This window comes from Stenella coeruleoalba (genome assembly GCF_951394435.1).
Source record: "Stenella coeruleoalba genome assembly, chromosome: 2".
Lineage (NCBI taxonomy): Eukaryota > Metazoa > Chordata > Mammalia > Artiodactyla > Delphinidae > Stenella > Stenella coeruleoalba.
This window is the reverse complement of record NC_137147.1, coordinates 134,841,923-134,861,841: the sequence shown is the minus strand read 5'-3', so window position 1 is coordinate 134,861,841 and position 19,919 is coordinate 134,841,923. Positions and strand designations below refer to the sequence as shown.

General features: G+C 37.4%; 1 protein-coding gene across 4 annotated transcripts in view; it reads left to right on the top strand.

Moving 5' to 3' along the window:
* The window catches only part of NEO1 (neogenin 1), a 240,018-nt gene that overhangs the window by 160,407 nt on the left and 59,692 nt on the right, over window positions 1-19,919 (top strand). For 3 of the 4 annotated variants that reach the window (XM_079907492.1, XM_079907491.1, XM_079907494.1), the window contains one exon: window positions 15,448-15,667. In XM_079907492.1, coding sequence (XP_079763618.1) covers window positions 15,448-15,667 — 220 coding nt within the window. The remainder of the gene's footprint in view (window positions 1-15,447; window positions 15,668-19,919) is intronic. The other variant, XM_079907493.1, reaches the window with a different exon arrangement.

Genomic DNA, 19,919 nt, shown 5'->3' with positions numbered 1-19,919 from the left:
TGACTGGAGGTTTTCAGGCAGGGGCTCTTGTAAAGGATCTCTCTGCTAGGTACTAGCTCATGTATCATTTAGTTCAGGATTGCCCAAACTGGATTACTGTTTGGGGGAAAAGGGATTTCATGATCGAATAAGAATGAGAAATCCAGGTTAACAAACTGAACCGGTTTTTCTCCTACAAAATTGCTGTGAGTCTTCAACATGCTGATAAGCATGGCCAATCTCCACAGTCTTCCAAATATGATTGTTTCCACAAAGAAATGCTCTGTGGAACCGTACTTGTGATCACATCGCTGTTATGTTTAGAGCAATAAGCACCATGTAAATCTGACTCAGTTCTGCACACTGAATTCTGAATAATGCTGCTGTGAATGTTCTTGGGGAATACAAAGTAATTCCTTTACACAAGGAAATGTGGGGGCAGCAAAAGAGACATTTTCCCCAAGATACTTTCTTAACTTCTGAAGGAGTTCAGAAGATTTTGAAAGAAGTTCTAAAACTAATCTGTCTTCAAAGAAATATTATGAAAAAGAAACAAATTTTTCAAACAAGTCTTGAAAATTTCAAAACAGTTTCAAAAGAAAACTTAAATGTGCCTGCTCACAGCTCACTTGGCTGGTATGAGTGGGTGTCAAATTAGGATAACTGGATCCCCTTAACCGAGAGCAACATGCCCAGCACAGAATTTAATGATCTCTACCTAGAAACTGTTTTAAGTGCATAGATCTATTGGTTAAGCTCATAATTATAATCTACTAGAAGTGACACTTTGTCACAGATCTAATGTATCATTAAACTGGAGCCATCAACCACAGTGTAGCTGGATTTTGAAAGTGATTTCTCACTTTCAAATGAAAAGTGACAAATCCTTTTATTTTCAAATGAAAAATGAAGAGTAACTCTGATGATTAATTCAGGTAACAAAAAGCTAGATCAGGAGAAACATAATCCTTCAGGATCTCACATAGATCACTTCAGTTAGTTCCACTTAAGAGCTGATTGAGATCATTAGGTATCAGTGAAAGTGCCAGCGTGAAGCTACTGCCAAGCGTTTGAGCAGCAGGTCAAAGCTAACAGCATTTTTAATGCTCAGATTTTCAGGGTATAATACCGTTTCTCAAACAAATTTCCCAGTTGTCTTTGACTCGAGTCTGATTTACATGTTGTTCATCGCTCTAAACCTAGTAGTGGTGTGAACATAGGTACAGACCTGGAAAGTCCATTCTTGTTCAGTAACCAGGCAAACCTAGAGCACAGCATGTCCTGGAAATGAGACTGGAAAGCTAGATGGGACCAATCTGTAGAGGACCTTGAACACTGTGCTGAGGCATTTGGACTTTATTCTGTAGGTAGTTTGGGGAAGTGATGTGATCATCAGATCTTTTTCTTTCTTTTTTTTTTTTTAGCATGTTTTATGTTTATTAAGCAAATATTATACAAGTGAAACATGAGCATATTGTCATAGAAAGAAATGAAACAATTAAGTACAGCAAAACCAAGAAATCCCCTTTTCCATATCTCTTGAACTCTTCTTCTTAAAGATAACCACCGCCAAGAGTAGAGTGTTCATTGTTTTCCCCCACTGAGGCATTTACATATGTGTGTATTTATGTCTTCGGTGTCATATGGGAAAATCTACCTGTGAGATAATATTATCCATGCTGCTCTGGAACTTCCTTTTTCACTTAAGCAAATGAGTTGATGGTAAATCTAGTGTTGACATGTGGATCCTACCTCATCCAATTTTACAGCTTCACCGTGTTCCTTGGGAAGGTAGCCTTTTAAATTACTTAACCACGTCTCTGTTGATGGACATTTAGGATGTTAGCAACTTTGCTGTTATCAACAACATGGAAATTGAACATCTCTGCATCTTTCAGCACTAGTGCAAGTATTTCTTTAGCATAAATTCCTGGAAGGATTTATCATTTCTAGTTTGATAGAGGATCGCAACTCACCTTCCTAAAAGTCAACACCAATATACTTTTCACATGACTCTTTTAGATTTTTTTTTTTTTTTTTTTTGCTCATTCTTGAAAGTCTTTTCTATCATCAGTGTTTTTACTCTGGCAATTGGATGAGGCCACCCAGCAATATAGCTCATGCTTTCACTGCTCCCCAGTAATTTCTATTACTTATTGATCAGAAAAGTCAAAAGATAAAGCTTCCTCCTCAGTTTTCATCTCTCCAGACTTGGGACTATTAGTAAAATTTCTCAGGTTTATGGCTCTTCACCAGAATGGTTTCTAGGGATTGAAACAGACATAGGAGCAGTCAAGTTTATCCCCAGCTCTGCTCAAATTGAATTAGGTCTCCTCTCTTCTTCTTTCCTGCCTCCCTCCCTCCCTCCCTTCCTTCCTTCTTTCCTGATACATTTTGTAATGGGAGAGAGGTAGCTTGTTTCTTAATTTTTACTCATTTCTTTAGGTATTGGCAAAGAGGTTTTCTGTGAAGAAATTTCAATCTTAAGGCAGAAGTCGAGTTGATTCTTTTCTATGAATGCAGTGGTCTTTTTAATCATCACTGACAATATTAATTTTACTTACTGAAAAGTGTTTTTTGCTGGTTTTGTTTCTTTTTGCAATTTTACCTGTGGATATTGTTCCTTCTTTTAATGCAATTAAGTATCGATCTTTCCTGGTGGTTCAAAGCAGGTTAACCAAATGTTATTACTGATGTTTGACTATTTTCTAACCTACAAAAACAGCAAATACATATTTTGCAAGGCTTGTAAGACCCTCTTTTTCTCTGCCTATGCTTTTCTGTGTAGTTTGGTCACCGATAGGGTTACCGGGTGGGGTGGACTGGCCCCTTGTGAACCAGAACCTCTGAGGGCTTCCCACTGCTGGGCCACACCGCAAGCAGCGTGGGGGGGAGGGGCAGAGGGAGGAGGTTGAGCACTGCTTCCCATTTCAGCACCCTGAGGAATTACTCCTCCACTTTTTATACCCACCTGTTGACTGTGGCACTGGGACTACACGGGACCACGCTTATCTCTGCGACAGTGTCTCCTACAACAGGGGTCCCCAACCCCTGGGCCGTGCAAGGGAAGCTTCATCTGCCCCTCCGCATCACTCACATTACTGCCTGAACCATCTCCTCCCAACCACCCGCCCCCCTTCCGTGGAAAAATCGTTTTCCACAAAACCAGTCCCTGCTGCCAAAAAGGTTGGGGACCGCTGCCCTACAGCATGTTGGGTAGCACTTGGCTCCCTGGATCTATTCTTCTGTCTTGCTTTCATGCATTCTGCAACATTTCTGATCTACTTGTTACACTTTTTTCTTTATTTTCCTCCCCATAAGGTAATGAGCATGCTCACTTTACTATATTGATCTAAATTCTCATGAATGATTTTAAGGAATAATTACTGACTCAAGAAATGGTAGAAAATCTGAATATAACAACCATGATTTTTTTAAATTGTTGATGAATATCCTTCCCCATTAGGGCTCCAGATCTGAATTGCTTTATGGATAATTTTTATATTACTCTCATATAAATTATTTATACTCTTGCAAAGCATGGAAAAAATAGAGAATTTCTCGTGTCCTTTTAGAAAGCCAGCTTAATCATAATAAAAACACCTGACCAAAACTGAATACAATAAAAGTTTAGCCTCTTGAATGAACATAGATATAAGCATCCCAAACAAAATCTTAGCAAAACACATACAGTGGCAAAATAAGATAATAACAACAATACATTACCAAGGAGGTGAGTATGAGTACATTTCAACATTAACACAAATTGATGTAACATAAAATATTACATCACAGAAAAAAACCCAAAAAGAACAGGTATCTCAGTATCTATAAAAGGCCTTAAACAAAATCTCATTTATAATTAAAGTGTATTTTTTTAACATCTTTATTGGAGTATAATTGCTTTACAATGGTGTGTTAGTTTCTGCTTTACAACAAAGTGAATCAATTATACATATACATATATCCCCATATCTCTTCCCTCTCGCGTCTCCCTCCCTCCCTCCTTCCCTATCCCATCCCTCTAGGTGGTCACAAAGCACTGAGCTGATCTCCCTGTGCTATACGGCTGCTTCCCACTAGCTATCTATTTTACATTTGGTAGTGTATATATGTCTGTGCCACTTTCACTTTGTCCCATCGTACCCTTCCCCTTCCCCGTATCCTCAAGTCCATTCTCTAGTTGGTCTGCGTCTTTATTCCTGCCTTGCCCCTAGGTTCTTCATGAACATTTTTTTTGTTGTTTTTTAGATTCCATATATATGTGTTCACATACGGTGTTTGTTTTTCTCTTTCTGACTGCCTTCACTCTATATGACAGACTCTAGGTCCATCCACCTCACTAAAAATAACTCAATTTCGTTTCTTTTTATGGCTGAGTAATATTCCATTGTATATATGTGCCACATCTTCTATATCCATTCATTTGTCAGTGGACACTTAGGTTGCTTCCATATCCTACCTATTGTAAATAGAGCTGCAGTGAACATTTTGGTGCATGACTCTTTTTGAATTATAGTTTTCTCAGGGTATATACCCAGTAGTGGGATTGCTGGGTCGTATGTTAGTTCTATTTTTAGTTTTTTAAGAAACCTACATACTGTTCTCCATAGTGGCTGTATCAATTTACATTCCCACCAACAGTGCAAGAGGGTTCCCTTTTCTCCACACCCTCTCCAGCATTTATTGTCTGTAGATTTTTTGATGATGGCCATTCTGACCGGTATGAGATGATATCTCGTTGTAGTTTTGATTTGCATTACTCTAATGATTAATAATGTTGAGCATTCTTTCATGTGTTTGTTGGCAATGTGTATATCTTCTTTGGAGAAATGTCTATTTAGGTCTTCTGCCCATTTTTGGATTGGGTTGTTTGGTTTTTTGCTATTGAGCTGCATGAGCTGCTTGTCAATTTTGGAAATTAATCGTTGGTCAGTTCCTTCATTTGCAAATATTTTCTCCTATTCTGAGGGTTGTCTTTTCGTCTTGTTTATGGTTTCCTTTGCTGTGCAACAGTTTTTAAGTTTCATTAGGTCCCATTTGTTTATTTTTGTTTTTATTTCCCTTTCTCTAGGAGATGGGTCAAAAAGGATCTTTCTGTGATTTATGTCATAGAGTGTTCTGCCTATGTTTTCCTCTAAGAGTTTGATAGTGTCTGGCCCTACATTTAGGTCTTTAATCCATTTTGAGTTTATTTTTGTGTATGGTGTTAGGGAGTGTTCTAATTTCATTCTTTTACATGTAGCTGTCCAGTTTTCCCAGCACCACTATTGAAGAGGCTGTCTTTTCTCCACTGTATATTCTTGCCTCCTTTGTCAAAGATAAGGTGACCGTATGTGAGTGGGTTTATCTCTGGGATTTCTATCCTGTTCCATTGATCTATATTTCTGTTTTTGTACCAGTACCATACTGTCTCGATTACTGTAGCTTTGTAGTATAGTCTGAAGTCAGGGAAGCTGATTCCTCCAGCTCCGTTTTTCTTTCTCAAGATTGCTTTGGCTATTTGGGGTCTTTTGTGTTTCCATACAGATTGTGAAATTTTTTGTTCTAGTTCTGTGAAAAATGCCAGTGGTACTTTGATAGGGATTGCATTGAATCTGTAGATTGCTTTGGGTAGTATAGTCATTTTCCCAATGTTGATTCTTCCAATCCAAGAACATGGCATATCTCTCCATCTATTTGTATCATCTTTAATTTCTTTCATCAGTGTCTTATAATTATCTGCATACAGGTCTTTTGTCTCCTTAGGTAAGTTTATTCCTAGATATTTTATTCTTTTCATTGCAGTGGTAAATAGGAGTGTTTTCTTAACTTCACTTTCAGATTTTTCATCATTAGTGTATAGGAATGCCAGAGATTTCTGTGCATTAATTTTATATCCTGCTACTTTACCAAATTCATTAATTAGCTCTAGTAGTTTTCTGGTAGCATCTTTAGAATTCTCTGTGTATAGTATAGTATCATGTCATCTGCAAACAGTGACAGCTTTACTTCTTCTTTTCCATTTGGATTCCTTTTATTTGTTTTTCTTCTCTGATTGATGTGGCTAAAACTTCCAAAACTATGTTGAATAATAGTGCTGAGAGTGGGCAACCTTGTCTTGTTGCTGATCTTAGTGGAAATGGTCTCAGTTTTTCACCTTTGAGAACGATGTTGCCTGTGGGTTTGTCATATATGGCCTTTATTATGTTGAGGTAAGTTCCCTCTCTGCCTACTTTCTGGAGGGTTTTTATCATAAATGGGTGTCTGAATTTTGTTGAAAGCTTTCTCTGCATCTATTGAGATGATCATATTGTTTTTCTCCCTCAGTTTGTTCATATGGTGTATCACATTGATTGATTTGCATACATTGAAGAATCCTTGCATTCCTGGGATAAACCCCACTTGATCATGGTGCATGATCCTTTTAATGTGTTGTTGGATTCTGTTTGCTAGTATTTTGTTGAGGATTTTTGCATCTATGTTCATCAGTGATACTGGCCTGTAGTTTTCTTTCTTTGTGACATCTTTGTCTGGTTTTGGTATCAGGGTGATGTTGGCCTCCTAGAATGAGTTTGGGAGTGTTCCTCCCTCTGCTATATTTTGGAAGAGTTTGAGAAGGATAGCTGTTAGCTCTTCTCTAAATGTTTGATAGAATTCACTTGTGAAGCCATCTGGTCCTGGACTTTTGTTTGTTGGAAGATTTTTAATCACAGTTTCAATTTCAGTGCTTGTGATTGGTCTGTTCATATTTTCTGTTTCTTCCTGGTTCAGTCTCTGAAGGTTGTACATTTCTAAGAATTTCTCCATTTCTTCCAGGTTGTCCATTTTATTGGCATAGAGTTGCTTGTAGTAATCTCTCATGATCCTTTGTATTTCTGCAGTGTCTGTTGTTACTTCTCCTTTTTCATTTCTAGTTCTATTGATTTGAGTCTTCTCCCTTTTCTTCTTGATGAGTCTGGCTAATGGTTTATCAATGTTATCTTCTCAAAGAACCAACTTTTAGTTTTATTGATCTTTGCTATCGTTGCCTTCATTTCTTTTTCATTTATTTCTGATCTGATCTTTATGATTTCTTCCCTTCTGCTAACTTTGGGGGTTTTTTCTTCTTCTTGCTCTAATTGCTTTAGGTGTAAGGTTAGGTTGTTTATTTGAGATGTTTCTTGTTTCTTAAGGTAGGATTGTATTGCTATAAACTTCCCTCTTAGAACTGCTTTTGCTACATCCCATAGGTTTTGGGTCGTTGTGTTTTCATTGTCATTTGTTTCTAGGTATTTTTTGATTTCCTCTTTGATTTGTTCAGTGATCTCTTGGTTATTAAGTAGTGTATTGTTTAGCTTCCATGTGTTTGTATTTTTTACAGATTTTTTCCTGTAATTGATATCTAGTCTCATAGCGTTGTGGTCGGAAAAGGTACTTGATACGATTTCAATTTTCTTAAATTTACCAAGGCTTGATTTGAGACCCAAGATATGATCTATCCTGGAGAATGTTCCATGAGCCCTTGAGAAGAAAGTGTATTCTGTTGTTTTTCGATGGAATGTCCTATAAATATCAATTAAGTCCATCTTGTTTAATGTATCATTTAAAGCTTGTGTTTCCTTATTTATTTTCATTTTGGATGATCTGTCCATTGGTGAAAGTAGGGTGTTAAAGTCTCCCACTATTATTGTGTTACTGTTGATTTCCCCTTTATTGCTGTTAGTATTCGCCTTATGTATTGAGGTGCTCCTGTGTGGGTGCATAAATATTTACAATTGTTACATCTTCTTCTTGGATCAATCCCTTGATCCTTATGTAGTGTCCATCTTTGTCTCTTGTAATAGTCTTTGTTTTAAAGTCTATTTTGTCTGATATAAGAATTGCTACTCCAGCTTTATTTTGATTTCTCTTTGCATGGAATATCTTTTTCCATCCCCTCCCTTTCAGTCTGGATGTCTCCCTAGATCTGAAGTGGGTCTCTTATAGACAGCATATATACGGGTCTTGTTTTTGTATCCATTCAGCCAGTCTGTGTGTTTTGGTTGGAGCATTTAATCCATTTACATTTAAGGTAATTATCGATATGTATGTTCCTATTCCCATTTTCTTTTTGTTTGTTTGTTTTTTTTGGCAGTACGCGGGCCTCTCACTGCTGTGGCCTCTCCCATTGCGGAGCACAGGCTCCAGACGCGCAGGCCCAGCAGCCATGGCTCAGGGTCCCAGCCTCTCCGTGGCATGTGGGATCTTCCTGGACCAGGGCACAAACCCATGTCCCCTGCATCGGCAGGCGGACTCTCAACCACTGCACCACCAGGGAAGCCCTCCCATTTTCCTAATTGTTTTGGATTTGTTAATATAGGTCTTTTCCTTCTCTTGTGTTTCCTGCCTAAAGAAGTTCCTTTAGCATTTGTTGTAAAGCTGGTTTGGTGGTGCTGAATTCTCTTAGCTTTTGCTTGTCTGTAAAGGTTTTAATTTCTCCATCAAATCTGAATGAGATCCTTGCTGGGTAGAGTAATCTTGGTTGTAGTTTCTTCCCCTTCATCAGTTTAAATATGTCCTGCCAGTCCCTTCTGGCTTGCAGAGTTTCTGCTGAAAGATCAGCTGTTAACCTTATGGGGATTCTCTTGTGTGTTATTTGTTGTTTTTCCCTTGCTGCTTTTAATATTTTTTCTTTGTATTTAATTTTTTTTTTTTTTTTTTTTGCGGTACACAGTCCTCTCACTGTTGTGGCCTCTCCCGTTGCGGAGCACAGGCTCCGGACGCACAGGCTCAGCGGCCATGGCTCACAGGCCTAGCCACTCCGCATCATGTGGGATCTTCCCGGACCGGAGCATGAACCTGTGTCCCCTGCATCAGCAGTCGGACTCTCAACCACTGCGCCACCAGGGAAGCCCTGTATTTAATTTTTGATAGTTTGACTAATATGTGTCTTGGCGTGTTTCTCATTGGATTTATCCTGTATGGGACTCTCTCTGCTTCCTGGACATGATTAACTACTTCCTTTCCCATATTTGGGAAGTTTTCAACTATAATTTCTTCAAATATTTTCTCAGCCCCTTTCTTTTCCTGGGACCCCTATAATTCTACTGTTGGTGCGTTTAATGTTGTCCCTGAGGTCTCTGAGACCGTCCTCAATTCTTTTCATTCTTTTTTCTTTATTCTGCTCTGCAGTAGTTATTTCCGCTATTTTATCTTTCAGGTCACTTATCCGTTCCTCTGCCTCAGTTATTCTGCTATTGATCCCTTCTAGAGAATTTTTAAATATATGGAACGCTTCACGAATTTGCATGTCATCCTTTTGCAGGGACCATGCTAATCTTCTCTGTATCGTTCCCATTTTAGTATATGTGCTGCTGAAGCGAGCACATCATCAGATCTTTTATTTTCACAAACGAACTCTGGTGGCAGAAGGAAAAGCCACCAGCCTAATTCTTAATATAATCAGACCTTTTTTTTTTTTTTTAAGTAACAGATTTTTTACTACATTTGGCCTAGATATCTGTATAGTTCACTTATGCTTTAGGATCCTTGATAATCAGTTGGCATACCTGTGAAACCTTTGAGTAGTTTCTGGGCATTTTAATTTTGTCATGACTTCAGATAGGTTGATTTTAAGCTCAGGTGTTTTGAGCAACAGAGAAGTCCTAGGACTCAGTAACTATTGCTGTTTTACACTAGAAAAAAAAATATTGTTTAATTGTTGCAACTAGTCAGTCTAAACCGTTTCATTCTTTTCAACAGTATTATTGAAGTATGATATGTAAAACTCTCTACAGATAACATCATTTTGTATATAGAAAATCATGAAGAATCCATGAGTAAACTAATTAGAACTAATAAATAAGCTTAGCAAGTCAGTATCAATAAATCATTTGTATTTATATATACTTGCAGGAACAATCTGAGATTGAAATTAAGAAAACAATTTCATGTATAATAGCATCAAAAAGAATAAAATACTTAATAAATTTAGCAAAGGAATTTCAAAACTTATGCTCAGAAAACCATAAAACATTTTTTAAAGAAATTAAAGATGTAAATAATAAATGGAGACAATTCGTGTTCATCAACTTAAAGAATTAATACATTCCCAACAGTGTATGAGGAGTCCAGTTTTTCCAACACTAAGTATTGTGTACCTTTTTTGTGTGTAACCATTGTAGTGGGTGTGTAGTAGTATCGTTTTTTTTTAATTAATTTATTAATTTTTGGCTGCCTTGGGTCTTCGTTGCAGTGTGTGGGCTTCTTATCGCAGTTGCTTCTCTTGTTGCAGAGCACGGGCTCTAGGCGCACAGGCTTCAGTAGTTGTGGCTTGTGGGCTCAGTAGTTGTGGCTCATGGGCTTCGTTGCTCCATAGCATGTGGGACCTTCCTGGACCAGGGATCGAATCCGTGTCCCCTGCCTTGGCAGGTGGATTCTTAACCACTGTGCCATCAGAGAAGTCCCTGTAGTAGTATCTTATTGTGATTTTAATTCACATTTTCCTAATGACATTGATGTTAAACACATTTTCACATGTGTGTTGGCCATTTGTATGTTCTTTTTGGTGAAATGACTTTTCAAGTCTTTTGCCTGTTTTTAAATTGGCTTGTTTTCTTACTAATTTATAGAAGTTGATTATATATTCTGATCCTGAATATATATTCTGAATTATATGTTCAAGTCCTTCATCAGATACACACTTTGGAAATATTTTCTGCCAGTCTCTGGCTTATCATTTACTTAGTTATGTTTTCCTTAATGTGCTGAAGTTTTTATTTCTAATAAAATACAATTTATCTGTTTTTTTCTTCTGTATCTTGTGCTTTTGTTATCATGTCTAAGAATACTTTTCTAACCCAAGGCACAAAGACTTTCCCCTATATATTTTTTCAGAAATTTTAGTTCTTCTATTAAGTCTAGGAGCTGTTTTGAGTTAATCTTTGTATGTGGTGTTAAGTAAGGATCTAAGTTCATTGCTTTGCATGGGGATATGTAGTTGTACCAGCATCAGTTGTTGAAAAGACTGTTCTTACCACATTGAAACTTCTGGACACCTTAGCTGAAAACCAGTTGACCACAAATATAGGGGCATACTTCTGGACTCTCAGTTCTCTTTCACTGATCTATATGCCTATTCATATGCTGGACTGTCTCAATTACTAGAGCTTTATAGTAAGTTTTGAAATCGGGTAATCCAAGTCCTCCAACCATTTGCTTCTTTTTCAGAATTATTTTGGCTATTCTAGATCTTTTGCAGATCTTAATATTAAATTTTAGGGGCAGCATATCATCTTAACAACATTAAGTCTTCTAATCCATGAACATTTATTTATTTAGATGTTTTCATTTAGATCTTTATTTAGAGTTTAAAAAATTTCTGTCAGCAATGAGTTGTAGTTTTCAGGGTACAAATCTTACGGGAATAAAATAAAAATATTTTATTCTTTTTTGATGCTGTTGTAAATGGAGTTGTGTTCTTAATTTTACTTTAGGATTGTTCATTCCTAGTGTATAGAAATAGAGTTGGTTTTTATATATTGATCTTGTATCCTATGACCTTGCTAAACATATTTATTCGTTTTGGTAGCTTTTTTTTTTCCTAGATTCATTAGGGTTTTCTACTCAGTTAATTATTAATTACAAATAAAAACAGTATTACTTTTTCCTTTTTAATCTTTATTCAGTTTTTCTTGCCTTCTTGCACTGGCTTGGACCAGTACAATGCTTAATATAAGAAGCAGGAGCTAACATCCTTGTTTCCAGCATTGGGGAAAAAGCATTTATTCCTTCACCATTTAAGTATAATGTTCACCATAGGTTTTTTAGGTCTAGGAAGTTTACTTCTTTTCCTAATTTGTTGAGAGTTTTTATTATGAATAGGTGTTTGATTTTGTCAAATGCTTTTTCTGCATCTATTGAGATGATCAGGTTTTTTTCTGTTAATATAATATATTACATTGGTTTTTGGATGTTAAACTAGTCTTGAATTCCTGTGATAAATTCTACTTGATCATGGTTTATAATCCTCTTAATATGTTACCAAATATGGTTTACTAATATTTTGTTAAAGATTTTTGTATCTATGATCATGAGGGTTCTGTAGTTTTCTTTTCATGTGGTATCTGTGGCTTTTATATCAGAGTAATACTAGCTTCACAAAATAAGTTAGATGTGTTTCTACTCTTTTTCTGAAAGAGTTGTGAAGGATTAGTATTAATTCTTCTTTTAAATATTTGATAGCATTCAGCAGTGAAACCGTCTAGGCTTGGACTTTTCACTTTGGGAAAATTTTTATTTAAATTTTTCTATCTATTATAGTTCTGTCTAGATTTTGTGTTTCTTCTTGAGTAGGTTTGGTAATTTTTGTCTTCCTGGGAATGTTTTTATTTCCTTTAAGTTGTCTGATTTATTGGCATAAATTTGTTCATAATATTCCCTTATAATTTTTTTTTTTTTTTTTTTTTTTTTTTTTTGTGGTACACGGGCCTCTCACTGTTGTGGCCTCTCCCGTTGCGGAGCACAGGCTCCAGACGCGCAGGCTCAGCGGCCATGGCTCACGGGCTCAGCCGCTCCGCAGCATGTGGGATCTTCCCAGACCGGGGCACAAACCCGTGTCCCCTGCATTGGCAGGCGGACTCTCAACCACTGCGCCACCAGGGAAGCCCTTCCCTTATAATTTTTAATATCTGTGGGATTCATAGCATTGTCCCCTCTTTTATTTTTTATTTTGGTAGCTTACATCTTCTCTTAATTTCTTACCCTTGTATTTTTTTAAGAATGTGGTTAAAATTTAATTTTTTTCCAACTTTATTGAGGTATAATTGACAAATAGTAATATATTTAAAGTGTACAACATAATGATTTGATACATATACATTGTGCAAGGATTCCCACATTTAAGTTAGTTAACACATCTATCACCTCACATGGTTACTTTTTTTGGGTATGTGAAAAAGCTTAACCTGCTATATTAAGAAAAGAAAAAAAGCTTAAGGTCTACACTCTTCAGTAAGGTAGAACCTTAGGTAATTCATGTGAGACTTATCTTCTGGTAAAGGTATTTTAATTTTCCTCTAACCACTGCTTTAACTGCATCTTTTCATTTTTAATATGTTGTATTTTCATTTCATTCAGTTAAAAATATTTAAAAAAATTTTTTCTTGCTATCTCTTCATTGACTTGGGTTATTTAGGAGTGTTTTTTGATTTCCAAATATTTGAGGTTTTCCCAGATTTCTTTGGATTCATATATTTTGGGGCTCTTTTGTTAGATGTATATGCATTTGTAATTGGTATATTCAAAGAAGAAATACATAAATAAATGATAACAGTTGGAGATTTCAATATCCTACTCTCAAAAACTGATAAAACAATTAGAAAGAGTATAGAGGACTTAAGCGATCCTGTCAGTCAACTTGACCTAGCTGACATCGTAGACTCTCCACCCAGCAACTACAGATACAGATTCTTTCCAAGCACATATGGAACAATTGCCAGGATAAACTATATGCTGGGACACAAAACAAGTTTCAGTACCTTTTAAAAGGCTGAAACCATACAAAGTATGTCTCCAACCACAACAGAATTACATATAGAGTGGCATGGACATATATACACTACCAAGTGTAAAATAGATAGCTAGTGGGAAGCAGCTGCACAGCACAGGGAGATCAGTTTGGTGCTTTGTGACCGCCTAGAGGGGTGGGATAGGGAGGGTGGGAGGGAGACGCAAGAGGGAGGAGATATAGGGATATAGGTATATGTATAGCTGATTCACTTTGTTATACAGCAGAAACTAACACACCATTGTAAAGCAATTATACTCCAATAAAGATGTTAAGAAAAAAAAAAAAGATATCCACAGCAGGTCCATTCTTTGTCTGGAGCTTGCTTTCCCTTGCTATGAAAGTGGTAAATCCCACAAGCTCAGGGTTTTTCTCCTGTAACACCTACTGCACGTGCAGGCATTCATCCTGGGCCCTTTTTATTGCCTTCACGAGACTTGGGGGCAAGGGGAATTGACAAAAACAAACAAGAGTCCCTGACTGCTCCCATAACCCTGAGTGGCACAACAAGGACTAACAACTTCTATTGGCTAAATCCAGAGGCCTCTTAAGCTAAAAACCATGGCTGGTTTTAACACTCCACCACTTCCTATTCCTAGGAAGGGTGATTTAGCCTTTTTTAAATGTCAGTCTCCATATATAATATAGAGATAACAATGATAGTACCTATTTCACAGAGTTGTAAGGATTGAATGAGTCCATGTAAAGAGCGAGAGTGCCATGTAGAAAGTGCTCAGTAAATGGTAGCTGTCTAGAGACTTTACATTGGTCTTCCTCTGCCTTTCCCTTGGAGAATTTATTCTCTGTGGCATATTTATTTAGACTGCCTCACTTTAAAAGATTCTCCTATAATTCATAGACATTTTCAGGAGGTTGTTGTCCTACCATTTCATTGAAAACGAGGTCCAGAATTGTCATGCTTTCCTCTCTGCCTCTCTTCTAATTTCCCCATTAAGGTTAGGACAGAATTCTAACGAATTCCATGAGTTGAAAATTGTGAGATTAAACGTATACTCCAAGGTGAAGGAGATTTTAGGTTAATATTAGGAATGGACTTCTAAAGTCAGAAGTGTCCAGCAACAGAATGGGCTGACTCCGGGCATACAGACAGAGGCTTTCGACTTGCAGAGCTCTGATTTGCCACTGCTTCATCTGTCCCATCAAGTCCCTGGGGTCTGCAAGCTGTTGTAATCTATTACACTGCAGTGAGGACTGTACCAAACAGATATGCTACCTAATAAGTGTTATATTTGTGTGACTTTGGAATTTGTGATGCACGATTTTATACTGTTGTAGTCAAATGAATTGATGAGAGGAAATGAACTATAACTTAGTGAATTGAGAAAGGTTATCAGACTTCCCTGGGTATTGCCAAATACAGAGAGCAAACTTTAATGTTAGACTCCAGTTGAAGATCTGGCTCTTGAATCTCCTGCAGAGCTAAAGGCACACACAGCTCTGCAGTGAGGGCATGATAGTCTGGGGCCTATGTTGAGTGTAATTAGGCCCATCCATACTACACACATTATTCCATATTTTGATAAAGTGGGAAAAAATATTGAGGTTTTATCATATATAAGACTTTTATGTGCAAAGTTCAACAGATGTTGCATGCTGCTGTCAGAATTAAAGAAAATTACTTGGGCACTGATGTGTCCTTCCGTGAAATGTTTTATTCTTAGCTGTCACACTCCCTGTCCCTTGCCGACAACCACTATAGTGACCAGAAAGTCTGCTTGCTCTGCAGTGATGTGTCTTGACTAGTGCCCATTAGTTTTCAGTAGTTACCCCTGGCCTGCATGTTAGCCTTCAGGTTAATGGCCTTTTTTATGTTCATTCATTTTATTTTATTTCCCATCGTGGTTTTGTTTATTTCTTTTTTGTTTTTTGTTTTTTCTGTTCTCTTTTTTAAAACCGTCGTGGTTTGCCCTTCATATTCCCCAATATTTGCACATGACAAGATGTTGCCATCCCAACATTACCTCCCACTTCACTGACCAGTGCCACTACTGACCATCTAGCACCAGCCACAACTGGACCACTGCCTTCAGCTCCTCGGGATGTCGTGGCCTCCTTGGTCTCTACCCGCTTCATCAAATTGACATGGCGGACACCTGCATCAGATCCTCATGGGGACAACCTTACCTACTCTGTCTTCTACACCAAGGAAGGGATTGCTAGGTAAGTGCCTGTACGTCTGGAGCCGGTTAGTTGCATCTTGTCCACCCAAGACCAGCCGTCCCTACCCTGACTCTTTACTGTGTAGAATCTGTACCAACTTTCAGTCCAGAAAATATGATCACCGAGATGACCTAGTTTTAGGTCATTAAAAGTAAATTCCTAAACAGACTGAAGTCCTGGTATTCTTTCCTGCCTCTCTGGGATGACTTGGGGAGAGAGTTATTTAAGTTAGAAGTATTAAAATGTAACCAGGGCTACCGTTTTTTCATAAGAGTCAGTCAGGCACAACCCATAGGCTATGTCTTTCTTAGAACTTTCAGATTCTAGAAATCAAGGTAGTTATTAAAGTAATCTTAATGAATATCTGTCTGCACCCGTACACGGATGTGGGTTGCTGAGCTCTGGGGTGGGGGGGTGGGGGTCTCCTTGATGACACAAGAGTATTTAGTGACTCATTTTCCTAAAACAACATTTCATTAAATTTCTCTCCATCTCCACCTCTTTCAGGAACTCACGTTGCCTCTCCATTGCTTTTGGAGATTCTCCAGAATCACCAGGCTGCTTTACTCCACAGTCTACCTTTGTTTTATCTATCCAACCTTATTTTCCTTTAACCCCAGTTTAGCTCACTTTCTAATGAAACCAGTCTAATTCCTGTCACTATGCAGCCTATTTTCCCGGTCTGTTCTCTTCAGTCACTTCCCCCTTGAAAAAACCATTTTTCAACTGAAACTAAAATTCAGTTAATCTTTCTTGGCCCAGACTAAGCCCCATGAAGCCCTCATAAATCTTTCTCTACCTTTTTCAGCACATACAGCTTTTCTCTTGTATGTATGTCTGTGCCACTGATACTGGCACTTAATTATGATAACACATGATCTAATACTACCATAGTTGTTACTCTTCTGTTATTTTATGTGTATTTGTGTTGTTTTCCCAACCAGGTTATAAACTCTTTGGGAGGTACCATGCCACATGCTGACTGTGTACTCTGAATATTGCTGAGTAGATTCCTTCATTGTGCTGTTACTTCACACCAAAATAAGAAAACTAAAATAATCTGTTTTGGTTATGGCCCTAACCCATGAAATAAAGCTTGTATTTCTACAAGGGTGCTTAGATTCGATATATATTGTATTTAATACCAGACTGGCAAGTTCAGCAAGTATAGGCACCTTCGTCAAGTCAGTACCCCTTGGTTTAATACTCTTGAGACATCTGAGTGACATAATTTGAGTCAGATAGGTGGAGCTGCTCCCAGGGTCATAGAATGTTCATCCGAACACTGCACTGGATGTTTGGGGAGTTACAAAGATAAGGAAACGTAGAGCTAGTCCCAGAAAGGCAAGATATTACTACCAAACAGAACCTGTCTTAAAATGTTTCCAGTAGGCTTTTAGATCGCATTGCAAACGTCATGGGATTACACAGAAGGAAAAAAGCTTTTAGTAATTCCTCAGAAGCAAGCTTATGTGCATCACAGGGCCTTTGCCCTTGTTGTTCCTTCCACCAGAACTGCATTTCCGTCACAAATAACTGTCTGGCTTCTTGTCTGTCATCCTCAGATGATCCCTTCTCAGGTCTTCCATGACTACCCACCCAGCTTAACCCCTTGGTCACTGTCGCACAGCGGGGCACTTGTTCCCAAGCCAGTTGTTAAATTTTCAGGAAATTTTGCAAACCCAGTGACATGGCTCAGTAGCTCAGAATTGGGTAGAGGGAGTATTTACAGTGAGAAGTGCTACAAACCGGAGCCAGTTGTTAAACATTTACCAGAACATCACTGTAACATACCACCGTATTTTGTTTTTTAGCTTTTGTGTTGTGTTTCTTCAGAACACTTAATACTCGAAATTTTCTCTTCATATTAATGCACTCATGGTGTTTGTCTTGTTCAGTGGAGTATCACCATCACCTGGAACAGAGCCTGGCTTATAAGTAGCACTACAAGTATAAATAAATACTTGTTAAGTGAGTAATTCTAATGAATGGAGAAATAATAATTATTCAAGAAATGTTGAGATAATTAACCTCCGTTTAATAGAAGGAATAAAGTTGTATCTCTGTCTTATGTATAACAACAAGTTATAGATGTATCAAGATGTATTTTTAAAACTTCTAAGTGTATTAGAAGAAAATATAGAAACTATTTTCATCACTTAATGTATCTTTTAAAGGAAGACAGAAAATTCAGGAACCATATAGGAGAGATTGACAGAGTTTATTATATAACTAAAATTCCATGTGATAAAACATAATAAAAAAATCAAATTATCAACTGATAAGCTGGGAAAAAATTTAACATTTGTAGAAGATTGTATTGATATCCAGTCTGTATAAAGAACTTCTACAAATCACAAGTAAAAGACAGATATCTCAAGAGGCAGATGGTATAAGTAGGTGCCTCAAAGAAGTTAGTGGAAAGCCCATTAAAGTTCAAAAAAAAAGTTTTCACGATTACTAACAATCTTGGAAATACAAAATGATGAGTTACCATTTTTCACGTGTAAGGCTGGCAGAAATTTTAAGTTGATAATATCCAGTGTTAAGTGAGCTGAATGTTGGGATTAAATCCAATCTAGGCTCTTGGTGGTAGTATAAGTTAGAGGAGCCTTTGGAGAAGGTGATTTGGCAGAATTAAAAAAAAAAAATTTTAATGCACATTCCTTTCAACCCAACAATTACACTTCTAGGTGTCTGTCCTATAGATATGCCAATATACATACACATAGGGCACTCATAAAAAATGTTTATGTAGCATTATTTGTAAGGATTAAAAAAAGGAAACAAAGTAAATGTCCACTGGTAGAGGAATGGGCATATAGTTAATATATGTATATCCATATGAAGTATGATGCAGGAATTTTTTCAATGACTTATATCTGTATATTTTGATGTGTATATAAATGCCTAGGTCAGTGATTCTCAACCAGGGCCAGATTTGCCCCCCATCTCCCAGTGGGCATTTGGCAATGTCTGCTGACATTTTTGGTTATTGCAGCTGAGATGGGAGGGGATGCTTACTGCTGTCTAGTGAGTAGAAGCCAGAGATGCTGATAAACATCCTACAATGTACAGGACAGCTCCCCCCCACCCACCAAAACAAAGAATTATCTTGCCCAAAATGTCAAGATACAGGTCTACATGCCACCTTTAGGTCTCAGGGTGGAACAGGTTTTAAGGAGGGAGAAAAACTAGGACTTTTAATTATATATACTTTTGTTTTTAATGAAAATCTGTCACTTATTAGTGAATCATGTATTGAAATAAGCAGGGATGATTAATAAATGAAGTTGGAATTGAAAAAATGTAGAAGATAAATTGGCAGGGGCAGGAGGACAGGGCAAGTATATGTGAAGAAAGAGGAGATGCAAGGAAGATCCAATTTAATTTGTGTTGTTGAAAGGATGGGAAAGTAAGAAAGCTCTGGCCTAGAGTTTTTGGTCAGAATTAGTAAGAGATTACAATAAAGTGGAAATTTGGAGCCAAGTGTTGGAATGCCAGTAAGAATTTTGACAATCAGTTAAGAAGGGACCATTTTGGACTTCTGAGCAAGTGTACACTGTAGTTTTATTAAACAGCTTTTATTAGCAGTACTTGGAGGGCACTGCATAAGATTAGAGAGGAAAAGCAGTGGAGTCAGGGAGACAGATCAGTAGTAGTTAGGTTGATCTAGGCATGTGGTAGGCCCAGATGAAGATGACAGCAGTGACTTGGAACAGACAATAAATCTGGGGAATATTTCAAAGGAATATTCTTGGAGATTGTAATAATAATTTTTGTCGCTTCATTACTTTATGATTTCTGAATAGAAGCAGTGAAGGAATAGAAATAACACTAAGTCAAAGACTAGATCCCTGTTACTTGTTTTATAAACAAAATTTATTTAACCTTTATAAGTTAAATTTTCTTATCTAAAAAATGAAGGTCTTCATAGACATTATCTTCATAGACTTAAAACATTTCGATGTGAGGATATATGCCGCTGCCTGCATTTACGAATTCCCTTACTTCCTGCATTTGATAACTCAACCACCAGGTGGCATTATGTGCCTTGGTCATGAGCTATATAATTCTGTTGGGTACCTGAGTTTCCTGAAATTCCAAAGGGTTCTTCCTCTGCCATTTCACCTATGAAATGTTCACCTTTTTTTTTTCAATGCCTTTAATGTAAACAGCAGTATTTTCTGTTAGCCACCAAATGGAAAGTACAGAGTAAGTTATTCCAGAAATTAATAGCCTTTTAGAGTTG